The sequence below is a fragment of the Perna viridis genome, chromosome 2, assembly GCF_037379345.1.
Source record: "Perna viridis isolate PV_CMFRI_1.1 ecotype Kerala chromosome 2, ASM3737934v1, whole genome shotgun sequence".
NCBI lineage: Eukaryota > Metazoa > Mollusca > Bivalvia > Mytilida > Mytilidae > Perna > Perna viridis.
This window is the reverse complement of record NC_142446.1, coordinates 4,542,835-4,556,011: the sequence shown is the minus strand read 5'-3', so window position 1 is coordinate 4,556,011 and position 13,177 is coordinate 4,542,835. Positions and strand designations below refer to the sequence as shown.

The 13,177-nt window shown below is 34.1% G+C and overlaps 1 protein-coding gene across 1 annotated transcript in view; it reads left to right on the top strand.

Annotated features, from left to right (window-relative positions):
• The window catches only part of LOC148623363 (WD repeat-containing protein 43-like), a 33,971-nt gene that overhangs the window by 4,357 nt on the left and 16,437 nt on the right, over positions 1-13,177 (top strand). The window contains exons 2-6 of the mRNA XM_088565176.1: positions 5,009-5,146; positions 6,559-6,680; positions 9,697-9,814; positions 10,643-10,770; positions 12,332-12,428. Coding sequence (XP_088421302.1) covers positions 5,009-5,146; positions 6,559-6,680; positions 9,697-9,814; positions 10,643-10,770; positions 12,332-12,428 — 603 coding nt within the window. The remainder of the gene's footprint in view (positions 1-5,008; positions 5,147-6,558; positions 6,681-9,696; positions 9,815-10,642; positions 10,771-12,331; positions 12,429-13,177) is intronic.

The following is a 13,177-nucleotide window of genomic DNA, read 5'->3' as shown; positions in this document are numbered from 1 at the left end:
CCGTCATTGTCGTCGTCGTTAACAATTATACAAAACTCTTCTCCTCTGACACTACTTGACCAATTGAAACCAAACTTGGTATGAATGTTCCTTGGGGTATCCTGCATAGAATTGTGTGGGGATTTATGATTCATCGAAAAACATGGCCACCGTTACTAAAAATAGAACATAGGGGTCAGACAGTAGTTTTTCACATATATCTCCTAAACTGTTAGGTTTAACTAAATTCTGACATGGGTAAAAGTGTTCAGCATGATGAGATCTATCTCTGGTCAAATTTTTGTTTAATCTGTTCAGCCATGTTGGAGTTATTGCCCTTTTTCAACGATTTTTGCCATTTTTAATGTTTTTTCTTTCAAAAATCTTCTCCTCTGACACTACTAGACTAATTGAAACCAAACTTGGTATGAATGTTCCTTGGGGTATCCTGCATAGAATTGACGGGATTTTTGATTTGTGGAAAAACATGGCCACCATTACTAAAAATAGAACATAGGGGTCAGACAGTAGTTTTTCACATATATCTCCTAAACTGTTAGGTTTAACTAAATTCTGACATGGGTAAAAGTGTTCAGCATGATGAGATCTATCTCTGGTCAAAGTTTTGTTTAATCTGTTCAGCCATGTTGGAGTTATTGCCCTTTTTCAACAATTTTTGCCATTTTCAATGTTTTTTCTTTCAAAAATCTTCTCCTCTGACACTACTAGACTAATTGAAACCAAACTTGGTATGAATGTTCCTTTGGGTATCCTGCATAGAATTGACGTGGGGATTTTTGATTTGTCGAAAAACATGGCCGCCATTACTAAAAATAGAACATAGGGGTCAGACAGTAGTTTTTCACATATATCTCCTAAACCGTTAGGTTTATCCAAATTCTTTCAGTAGCTGAAATGATCCATATTATTAGGACTACAAAAGTCTTCAGACTCCTTGTAAGAGTTATTGCCCTTGAAAGGGGAAAAATGACCTTTTTTTTTTAATAGTTTTCAGTCAATATCTTGAAAACTATGATAGATTGAAAGAAAGTTTCGATTGTTGAAAAGATCGTGTGATAGTCCTACCAAAGACTTCATGAGTCAAAATTGTTGAAAGGCAAAATTCAGCTAGGTGAGTGAATCGAGCCTCTTGTTTTGGATCCACAAAAATGCATGACATGTTAAAATATTGTGATTACTTATAGGTCTCAAATCATTCACAATTTTTTTTAACAACTTAAGTTTTTCAACAGCCGGCTTGTTCTGAAATTATTAAATAATTGCCTTGTAAAGCTAAATTCAGAGTAGTGTTTTGGTCCTTGTCCACAATAGTAATTCTCTAGTGTTACCGTATAGAGTTAAACACTCGGAAGTCTTCTTAGTGATTTTTCCAATTCTAAAAATACCACTCGGACTACTTCCGTTCATTGAGGTTTGAAACAACTGCTCGGTGGTTGAAAATAATAAAATGACGCGTTCATGTCGGATCATTGGCACTGAAATGGGGTTGTATTCAATTCAAAAGGATTTTTTCAGGGTTTTCATGTGATAGTTAAACCAGGCAAATGCTTAATAATAAGGCAATAAACAACAACAAAGTTTAATTTTATTATGAAAATAATACGCACTAGGAACCACCACATGTTATGGAATTTCATTTAATAAATGTTCAGTTTTGTTCCTATGCTTTTATTTGTATGTGTTAGTGTTCAAATTTTGTAACAAGTAAATAAAAGACTAAGAACAAACTATGACATTTATCAAAATTTCATATAAAATGGCATAGTATTAAACAGTCAACAACAGCATCAGTCTAGAAATGGATCTGGTGGGAATCATGGGGAGCTCCTGGATTTCAGGGTTTTGAGACCAAATCAGTTATGATTCATCATATATCTTGATTTCAAATTCATATATTGTAAACAAAACTGAAGCAATATTGCAGACTTAATCCCATATTTTCAAGTCAAAATTTAAATCTCAAAAAGGCTAACATCCAGGAGCTCTCAGACCCCCCACCAAGGCGTTGCCCTGGACCCACTGGGGGCCACTAAAGGCCCCTAGACCCCTTGCAGAATTTATTTGGTACCTCCTGCCTGAAAAATTAATGAAACTCACGCTCAATTGTCAGGCACGATGTACGTGTACTGGGAACCTCTGACATTCCTATATCACCCTATAAGTCATTAAAAATCAACCACTATATATCACACTTTTTGTATAGCACATTGTTCTGACCCCAACCCTACATATCAATATCCAAATGGAAAAGAGGAGGGTTGCAAGGTCAGAGGAAATTCTGACTAATGGCAGTGATGTATCAGGGTGGTGGTAGGTCTAGAACTTCTAAAATTGATGGATCTGCTCCACTGATTTACAGTGATTTTCTATATTTTCAATCAAAATTTTCCAGCTTAACAGGTGACAGGGTCCTCCATTTGATCTGCTTATGAACAGCTTACACTACACTCATTGACTTGTGTTTCTGTAACACTGAAGTTGGAGTTTTAAATCCGAGTTAGTCGGTGAAACACGGTGTCAGTCAGGTTTTTTCCACAGTGAAATTTGAGTTTTACAGCCACCGGTCTGGGACAGCATATATTCCAATTATTAATTGTGTATGGATAATCATCAAACTGGGTGAGAAGTCACCCAGCATGGTGAAGTTAATCTCATTGAGCTCTGCGGACAATATGGACATTAGTACCTGAGCTCCTAGATCTCTGACCTCCAAAATCAATTTGGAAACCCTGAAAATCACAAAAAAGGAGTCCCAGAGGACATGTAAAGATTCTTAATCCAGTTGCCAAAATCCATACAAGTTGATTTGTCCAGCTTTAATCCAAGGCATCAACACAATAAAACAGAGGTTAAGATGATTAGCACATGGTATTAAAGATTGACTTCTACTTTATAATTCTTATGTACACATTGTCTTGGGACCTGTAATTAGTTTCTTTTATTTCTGGAAAAGCCTTTCAATTATAAAACTATCAGAAACTGAAAGTGTCACCAGACTGTTTTTACAAGTCTGTCACACGAATCAAACTACAAAAATCAATACTTTCAAAGAGTTTTATTTATATTTATAAATAGTAATTATCAATTTACAAGTGCAAAATTAAAATATCAAAAGATTCCTTTATTACTTGATAAAAATATGAAGTAATAAATCTACATGATATCTCCTATTCTTTGGACATAGCTGTAAATAAAAAAAAAGATAATGCCGAATTTTTAATGACATTTTTTTTATCTTAACTGGAGTGCTCCAAATTACATGAGAAACAGAAACACAAAATACATCATATCTTACAATGAATTCCCTGTTATGCCTCATTGAATTTTACGACTATTGCAATATACAAGCAGTCGGTGTTGGCTAGATGGAATCTGGATGATAAAGACTCAAAATGTCGATGTAACACCGAGTTTTACTCAGGTTGGATTTCAGTGTTAGAGAAACAAATGTCGCTGAGTGTTGTGCATGCACTTCTATCATGTTGTGTTTGAAGCTTAGAATAATGAATTAAGACATTAGACCTTAGTCTTTCAAAGAAAAAAATTTGAATTTGAAAACATTTTATAAAAGTTTTCTTAGTTTCTTCAATAGAGCAAGGATTTATCATACTTTGAATCACTTAAAAGGGGGGAGTGCCCAGTGATGGGTTGGCCAAACCATGGAATTTGGTTCTCAAGGAAAAGGGGGTTTCCATTGTTAAGTATACTGAAAACCTCAAAATCACGAATTCAAGAATCCATGAGCTTGTGTTTCTTCCTGAGTCCACGAAAATTGGTATCCATGAATTAAAGTACTTTTACAATATTCAAGTTTTAAGTTAAAGGTCTGTTTCCTATTTGAAAGAAAGTTTCACATCCCCTTATCCCATTATGATTAGGCTAAAAGCGAAGTATTTTATGTGGCACTAATTTGAAAGCCTTGATGTAATGTCTTTTGGAATATTTGAATCAAAGGATAATGATTGAATATCTAATCATTGAGACAGTATTAAACATCACTAATACAAAAGTAATCAAGAAAACCAAGACTCAAGTGGAAAATCAAATGAATGAAATCCAGGGACAAAGGCCAGACATGGAAAACAGACAAATACAACAAAGAACATAAAATAACCAAAATAATACATACAAAGCAATGAAAGTAAATGAGTGACTCCACCAAAAACTGGTAGCATGGACCAGGTGCATCGGTCGGGTTAGCATTCTCTACTGTTTTAGAAAGACCTGCTGAGTTGCTCATAGAAAGTCAAGTCCAGGGTAAACAAAAGAGGAAATGAAAACTATGACAAATCAGTTGTCATGGCGCAGAAGGTACTCCGTAATGATCCACAAGTTCATGATAAAGACCATAAAACTTCTGTAATGATGACTTCAATTTTTTAGCAACGTAACCAAGAATACTATACTGAAAACAGTGTTGGTCACAGGGAAAGACATGGTTATAAACTTAAAATTTGACCCTGATTGTAATTAGTCAGTTAAAGAAATATTTATTTATGATAGTAATCATCATATGCTATATAGAACCAAAAGTATTTCTTCATTAACTAAGGTGCCTCAGTCATTTGTATTTCTGAAATTATGGCAAATTGTTATTTTTCTCTTCAGAACTTGGGATTAATTGATATGGGATTTGATGACTATATATAATTTTTCATTAAGGATTAAAAAGATTTTTTACACCTTTTATTTACATGCAGCTGTATCACAGAATATTTATAAGTTTATGATTTTTACAATCTGCCAAAAACTTATTTCATCTGTCTGAACTATACAAAATGTAAATGTTGTATTTATTGAATTTTATAAGGAATCAAAATATTCTACTTTATATTGTACTTCAACCAGCCTAAACAAGTCCAATTAAGTAGACTTTAGCACAGAGTAAAGTTATAGTAAGGACTGGACTGCTTGGTTGTTCCTCCTTCAATCCTGTTTCATTTTATGTGAAATTTCTTGGGGGAAATTTCTTACATTCTGTTCACAGTTGATCTGTTGTTTGTTACAGAATACCCCAAAAAAGAAAAAGAAAAGAAGATCCAGTGTTAGCGAACCTTCTCAGCAAGATGACATTGTTGCCATAGGTACAAGTTCAGGGAATATTCTTCTGTACAGCATCATCAAAGCAGATGTACAGACCCAGTTGGTGAGTACTTCATTATTTATAAATTTTGTGAGCTTTGGTCATGTTAAAAATCAGGAATGATTTTCTTCCATTTTTTTGCAGAATTTTTCAAATCCCAATTTTACTGTAACGATTCCCTTTTTACTGTATATTTACTTCTGATTTTGCCGATGTCCGTTTTGTTTGTTGACCTTGTCAAGTCAGGTCTTAAAAATATAATGAAACATTCATTCCTTTTTTAATCATCATTTTCAAATTGAATCATGGAAATATTTGACACTGATTATTTCTTTCTTTCCAAATAATACTCGTATTGGTTTACAGCTTTACTATAGACTATAGACCCATCCAGGTGTCAAAAGAATAGGCCTGCAGCAGCACTAAGCTTGTCGTAAAAGGCGATTAAATAGTACTCAGAACCTTAGCCGGGGGCTAGGGCGCTGTGCCCACAGAGCAACTGGGTTGTGTGCCCCAGGTGGTGGAATGGGGTACCCCTGGTGTGTTACATGCTGGTGTTGTCAGGCTATAATACAGAAAACCTGACTGCAAACCATAGTGGTGCACCGTGTTGGGAAAGATGCCACTTTCCTCGCACGTTAAAAAAAACCTACTGTAGTATTCTTCCGGAGTAGGAACCATAGGGCTCCGCCACAGGAGGCTAAATTGCACGACCTTACCCACCTCTCCCTATTTCCAGTGGCAATCAAAATTTGTCGACCCCTTTGTCCTTGTGTCCCATCCCATTTTTCATTTCATCATCATTTCATGTTCATTTAATCATCCACTTCATGTTCATCGCCTGAGTAAAGCTGAAATATTGCTGCTCGGTCGTTAAACCCCAACAAACAAACTATAGTCTATATCAATTGACCATAGGCACTAGATTTGCTGACTAAATAAAGCTGTATATATGACCATCCAATGACCCTTGGAAATTATTGAGTAGATATGCTTGAATGACCAGCACTATTAAATTATTTGATAACAACCCATTGGCCAAAGTGTGCATAACGTTCATTTGGGATGGTATGGATGCCCTTCTTCAATCTTACCCAAACGAAAACCAGGCTTTGGCAGGTCTGAGAGACCACATTTCAGAAACTGAAAAATATGATCAAGGAAACCAGGATTGGAACAGTAAAAATAAAAAGCTGAGGATGACAATGAGACAAGGAAACTAGACACACACAACAAAGAACATAACATACAAAAGAAACTAAAGTAAATGAGCTACCCTACTTCACTGAAAACTTGTAGCATGAATCAGGTGCTCCCAAAGAGTTAGTGCAGCAAAAATGACATGATTATAAGTCCTCCCCTCCTACCTTGTCTCAATATATTGTGTATTAGAGAGAAAGAAATTTAAAGTTAAGAATACACTAAGAGGCATGGACATAAATTAAAATGTGTTAACTAATGTCATTTTACGACAGGATCAAGGACACAGCAATTCAGTAAATGATCTGTGTTGGGATGAAAAGAAAGGATATTTGTACAGCTGTGGCAGTGACCAATATGTTATACAGTGGGATTTGTCATCCGCAAGTGTTAAACAGTAAGTATTTATATAACCAAAAAAAAAAACCAAATAGCAGGTCTTAAACATTTTAACTTGGAACCTTTCATGTAATAGGAAACAGTTTACAGTTATATTATGGTATGGCAATATCACCTTTGCTTTTCAGACAAGTGTATGGATATCTATGAAATTGTACCAGCGAAAGAAGGCTAGGATTTTTTTTGGTTTATCCAGTTGTCTGTCCCTGTAATCTAGTACTGTGCATGCCATTTTTTTCTTATTTATTTTAGTTTTTATGTTCTTTGACCACTTTTAAGCTTGAATGTTGTGTCCATACTCGCTCCAACTGCTCAGGGATGAGACCTCTGTCTGTGGTCATATCAAGCTGCTTTCTGTGAAGCATTTTAATTTGTCATATTATTTATTTTTAATCATATTTACACCATCAGAAGCCTATGATGTATTAAACAGGAAATTATCATCAGATCTATAAAGCTTACTAATTGAATCCTACTGTTTTAGGTTTAACACAACTAGTTGAAGGAGAAGACCATGTTATTGTGCAAGTCATAAATATCGAAACTAATCTGTTAAATATTCATGAAAATTAAATTGAAACAAAATAATTTCCTTTTCTTGATTAATTAATCGAAATTTATAATAAGGAAATTTTAATTTCCCGGGCCTATAGGTGCCACCATGATCAATTGAACTGTGACGTCACGAAGTCGGTTTGTAAAGTGAAAGTAAATAGGTAATTGATTATGATGTCCAAAGAAATCGCAAATTTGGGACTTTTCCCCTATAGTTTCAACCCAAAATAAATAGAAGAAGAGATTGAGGCACAGCATGTAAGCAAATGTCAGACATCATTGACGAACAACGGGATTTGCAGCCAGATGACTAGTATTTGTAAGGAAACTCTTATGGCCACTTTCGAAGAATGTTTGTGTTGCTGGTAAAATAAAACTTATAGAGCATTTCTCTTTTATCACTCATGCAATTGCAAGCTTGACCAGTCATCGTGTTTTGGTGATTAGATAAACATGATTGTAGAAATATTTACGGAATATTCTTTGTTTACATATTGTTTGCAGTACTTGTATCAGTAATACAGTATCAAACCAACTTAATGACGTCACGAGCCAGTCTGAAGCTATCGGTAAAAGTCAATAAAATCTGGCTATGATCTTCCTTCAAATAGGAGAGTTCTGCAAGATGGCTATCCACTTATATTTCAAGGATTTCGAACTTTGCATAGCCTTGAGCATTTTATAAAAGCGGATTTTGCATTAAAGGTTATTTATTTTTGTTTATATGGGTATGATTTATCATAAGAGTCTAACTTTTAATGCAAAGGTGGTCTTTCCTTGAAGCTATATTATCATATTAAATTCAACATGTTTTTGGTTTAACATAATCAAAGAACACAAATCCCACTGAAATTCTGGGTGAAGTTATATGATCCAGAAAGGTAAGCAATACCTGTATCTTGATGTGATTAAAGGTCAAGGCTGGTGAAAGAGGAAGAATGTCTATGACAAATTTAGGGCACTTATGAGAAATAAACACTTCATATAGGTCAATTATGACATTTTGATGACTGTGGTACTTTTGGAGTGACAACATTTATCTTCAAGCCAGTAGCTTTTTCTTCTAGAAAAATAAGTGTGTTCATTAGCCCAAAGCCTAAATTTTGGTAGCCAATATGTATAGCTCTCTACAATCACAGTAAAAATTTTAGTAGGCCAAACCAAATTTTAGGGCCCATTGGCAAGTTGGTCACTGCTAATTTCAAACCCTTATATTGACTGCTGTGTCTATTAAAGTGTATGAGTTGAGAAATGAAAATTCAAAAGCTTGAGCTGTTGAATTACTACAGAGTAAAAGATAGTTAACAGTTGGGAAATCAAAATCATAACCTTTGTAAAAGACTCGAAAGCTTTCCTCTTTTGTCAGTGTCTTGGTGGTCTAGGTAAGAGGCAGACTTCAGTAAGGCTGTAGTGGTCTTTATTTCAAGTTTTTGGGGTACCATATTGTTTTTTTTTTGTTTTATTTTTTCGGGGGGGGGGGGGGGGAGAACAGTTTAATGTGAAGTAAACAAAATTTTACTGCTATTCAATAGTTGTTTAATCCATCAATGCCATTTTCTTGCATTTCATAGTTTGTACAAAAAAACACAACTAGCTTTTCATTTATCTCTCAAAACATGCCATTGTCCTAATTATAACTTCTTCACCTGTGTGCTGTGGAGCGTCATATACTCAATAATAGAGTGCCAACATGTCCTCTGACCCATTGTCATTTAATTATGAAAAAAACAAAAGATCAATTTCAAAGGTGAAAACAATTATCACTAATCCTTTAATCCACCAGATGTCAAATATCAATACACAAGCTTGGTAAATTCCTACATCTTTTTTTTAATAAACGGTTGGACGTGACGACATTCTTTTAGTGAAACACCTGATTTGCATACAAACAGAAAATGTAATCATTTTTGCGGACTGGTTGAATGGGTCCAATACATTCCTGTATTTTAATCAATAAATGGTTGCAGACTCAGGTAAACATAAAAAAAATATACTTTTATCAATTAAAAGAATAATTATGAAAGGATACGCATTTCAGGGAATTTACCTGAATCCACTCATCTCCATGTGGTCTTTTGTTGGTGATTTTTCCTCACTTCCCAGTGCACATTTTAAACAGAATTAACTTGTTTCCGTTGATCTCTCTTGTCAAGAAGGGGATGTGCAGAATACATATAAGAATATGGTAGATGAGAAGATAGTTACAAAATATTGCACTATTTAGTGATGAAACATCATATTTATACCTTATATAGTGGAAGCTGAAATTATAAGACTGTACCAACTTCCATTTTATTTTGAAATAAGTTTTGGAAAAAGTCTTGACATATATGAGTGTAGAAATAGATAAGCAAGAAAAGGTGCACAATTGGTGCCCATCAGAACTCATTTTTTCTAGTAAGTATATCCAAATGCTAAAAATGAAAGCTGTTTTAATATCACACTCCTTTTAATTTTAGGAAATGGAAGGCAGATAAAGGAAGTATTCATTCTGTTAATCTATGTTCCTGTAATCACTTATTAACTGCTGGGAGATCCATTAAACTATGGGATTTAGAAACTATGGAATTGTTGAAAGTATGTTTTACAGTGTATTAACACAGTGTTGTTTCACACATTATAAGCCATGTTATCTTTTACACATCTTATACACATTAAAATACTAGTTATTTTACACACATCACACACATTACAGTCTGTGTTGTTTAACAAAACTCACACACATTACATTTGGTGTCATTTTACAAATTTCACATACATTACAGTCAGTGTCATAATGTACATTGAAAGTAAACACAGAAAGCCTGTAGTTTCAATTTTCTAAAACCAGGCGTTGGACCTACAGAATTTGAGTTGTTACTAAACATATTTTCACATCTTATCTAATTTGTATGTCCTTTTCATCACTGAAGTAATTTATTAACTTATCATATTCTGTCTGAAAAACCTAATTTTCATAAAACAAGGAAAAAAAATCAAAATAGGTCACATAATGGTCTAATAAGGGTCATAGTGGCCACACCTGAAAAAAAGTCATCTTAAGTTTTTGGTCTAATTTAAGGGAAGGAATCTAATCGGATTTCTACTTGCTACGGTCATATCATGCTGTGCTTTGTGAAACTCTTTGTTTGAAGTCTTATCACTATACCACTGAATATGTTACAGCTTACAGCAATCATTTTTAAGGTCAAAGTCACTGGGTGAAATTTTCATTGCTCGCTTTTCATGTAAACTCTCAAATTGAAACATTTTTCTTGTTACAAAGTTTGTCTGTAGGAAAAAAAAGAAACCTATTGGTTTTGAAGGTTAAATGGTAAGGTCACAGTCAAATTTTCAAGATGGTAAAGGGATGGCATGTTTATATAGCCATTGTATTTTACAAGAAATGTTTGCCTTTATTTTCAGACTTTTACAGGTCATAAAACAGAAGTATTCAGTGTCTTACCATTACATCATACAGCAGTTTCTGTAGATTCTCCAGACAATATGTACTTTTTATCAGCAGCACAGAATGACAGAATAGTAAATGCTTGGTAATTTTTTTTTTTTTTTTAATATTGTTTGACAGGAACTTGATTATACATGGTATATTCTTTACAAAGTGAAGAATGGTTACTATGACAGTGGGATCAAATTTACTTTCAAGAGTGGAAGGTCCTGGACTTTTCAAATCATTAGTCCACCGGAGGAAAACTTGAAAGAGTCCTCAGCAAACTATCGAGGGAAAAGGTTGTAGGTCCAGGACCTGAGAAAATAAAATTTTAATTCTTGAATAATGGATTCAAAGATTGGATACAAAACACTGTTCTATGAAAGTACTTTAAAGTTGTGAACTGATAAGAAAATATTATATAGTCATCTAAGGCAAAGGGAAGAAACATATAACAGAATGTTTGTCTGCCTGTCAATATTTCCACCTGTCTGTGAAAAAATTGTTTAAAAATAGCAGATGTATGTCTTTTTCATTGTTAACTCAGAATTATTTCTTCAGTGGGAACAGTAAATAGATTTAATATATGAAAAATTGGTTTCCACAATGGTCATTCGTTATAGGATTGAACAGCTGTTTTCAGTTGTTCATGCATGTATAAATGGATCTCGGAGCTCCCAAACTCAATGAACGGCCAAAGGCCGTTCATGTTATGTTTCGGAGTGGAGAGATCTGTTCATACATGTATGAATGATCGAAACTAGCTGTTCAATCCTTACAATTCTATCCGACTGTTAAAGTTACCATCTGAGAGCCTCAGTCAGTTATATTGATACACTGTTTATGTTTACGCTTCAATACACACATATTCCTTTGCACACGTATACATGGGAGCGCGGACAAATGTTTACACATAATCAGCTGCACAACGACAGTGAAGGCGGCATGGACAAAGTGATAGTTTGCATTGAAAAATATGACCTGTAAATTCAACAGGAATATGATTATTAAGGAAAAACAACAAGGAAGAAGGAAAATTACAACAAGGTGTTTTCAAGGGTTCAGTCAAACTCAGTTATAAGTTTCTTTCCCCGAGCTGATAATTACTCTCTGTAGACAAACTTGACCAGTAAAATCAATGTGCATGTACAAAACTATTCTTACAGCTATATTATGCCATTCAGTTCATTGCCACACTCTATCGAACTACACGGATGCCATATTGGTTTCAAGTTGACTGGCGTTCATGCATGTATGAACAATCTGGCGAAGTTCATGCATGTATGAACTTTCTGGCAACGACATTCTCGACCAATCAAAAACGGCTATAACCATGAAGAATCTCGTGATTAGAATTATAAATGCTGTGAATAAGCTTGAATATCAGAACTGCATTCCAGATATGTACTGCAATTATACTTGTGAACCTGTATTTTTAGGAAATTATAAAATTTTACACTAAATTTGGACATATTGACTTAACTTTCAACATGTGGTAACTTACTACTGGTAAGACCCAGTAGCATGGCACCTCAGCGTTATTAAATTCTGGTTGTAATAAATATGTTTCAGTGAAACTTGCACTGTATTTTGTGGTCAAAGTTTTAGGACACATAAGCACTGCTTCTCAAGAATTGATATTATTAACCACTGTATATTTGCAGGCAGATAACATCAACCAAAGACAAGAATTCAATAGCTTCCTTTTCACTGCCAGAGGAACCATTGTTACTTGATATTTCTAATAGTACTAAAGACCAGGTAACTTACTGTATATACTTGAGTATAAGTCGATCCGCCTATAAGTCAAACCCCCCTTTTCAGTCAAAATTTCTGGAACCTAGCCTTGACCTGCTTATAAGTCAGAGTGATTTCTGACAGCTGCATCGCTAACATTCTCTAATACAATGAGTAAGTTTACCTGTTTGTTTTGATAATTTCAATAAATTTTGAAATAAATAATTACAAGCCAGAGTTGTTTTATTGGCAGAATTGAGTAATCAAATCCTTGACAAGCTATGTGGATGGTTTTGATACAGCCATTTTTTTATTCATTTTAATTTTGGTACAACCAATAACCCAAATTAAAATCATAAATATAGTGAACAACAAAGAATAAAACAGAAATTTATTATACTATAACAACTCATTTTGGAAGATATTTCAGTTATTTAAGAGGTTTTATCTTAAAGCAAAAGAAAATCATTAAAAGAATTGCTATTAGCAACTAAAATATTGACTACTTTTGTCACTAAGTATGGTATGTTTTTGGGTCATGTTTCTATTTCACTTTTGGGTCTTTAGCTATATAAGTGTACACAAGTAAAAATCAATACACAAAATGGATGAGTGGGAAATGCAAGTAAAATTATTATTAAAGGCCAGTGTTGTGGCAAAATAAAGACTTAACAGTAAGTATTCTTTTACTGCATCATATTTCAGCTGTAAAAGGTAGAAGATGAAGACAGTTTTCCTAAAACCAACCTTTACAATTTAAAACATTGGGGTAA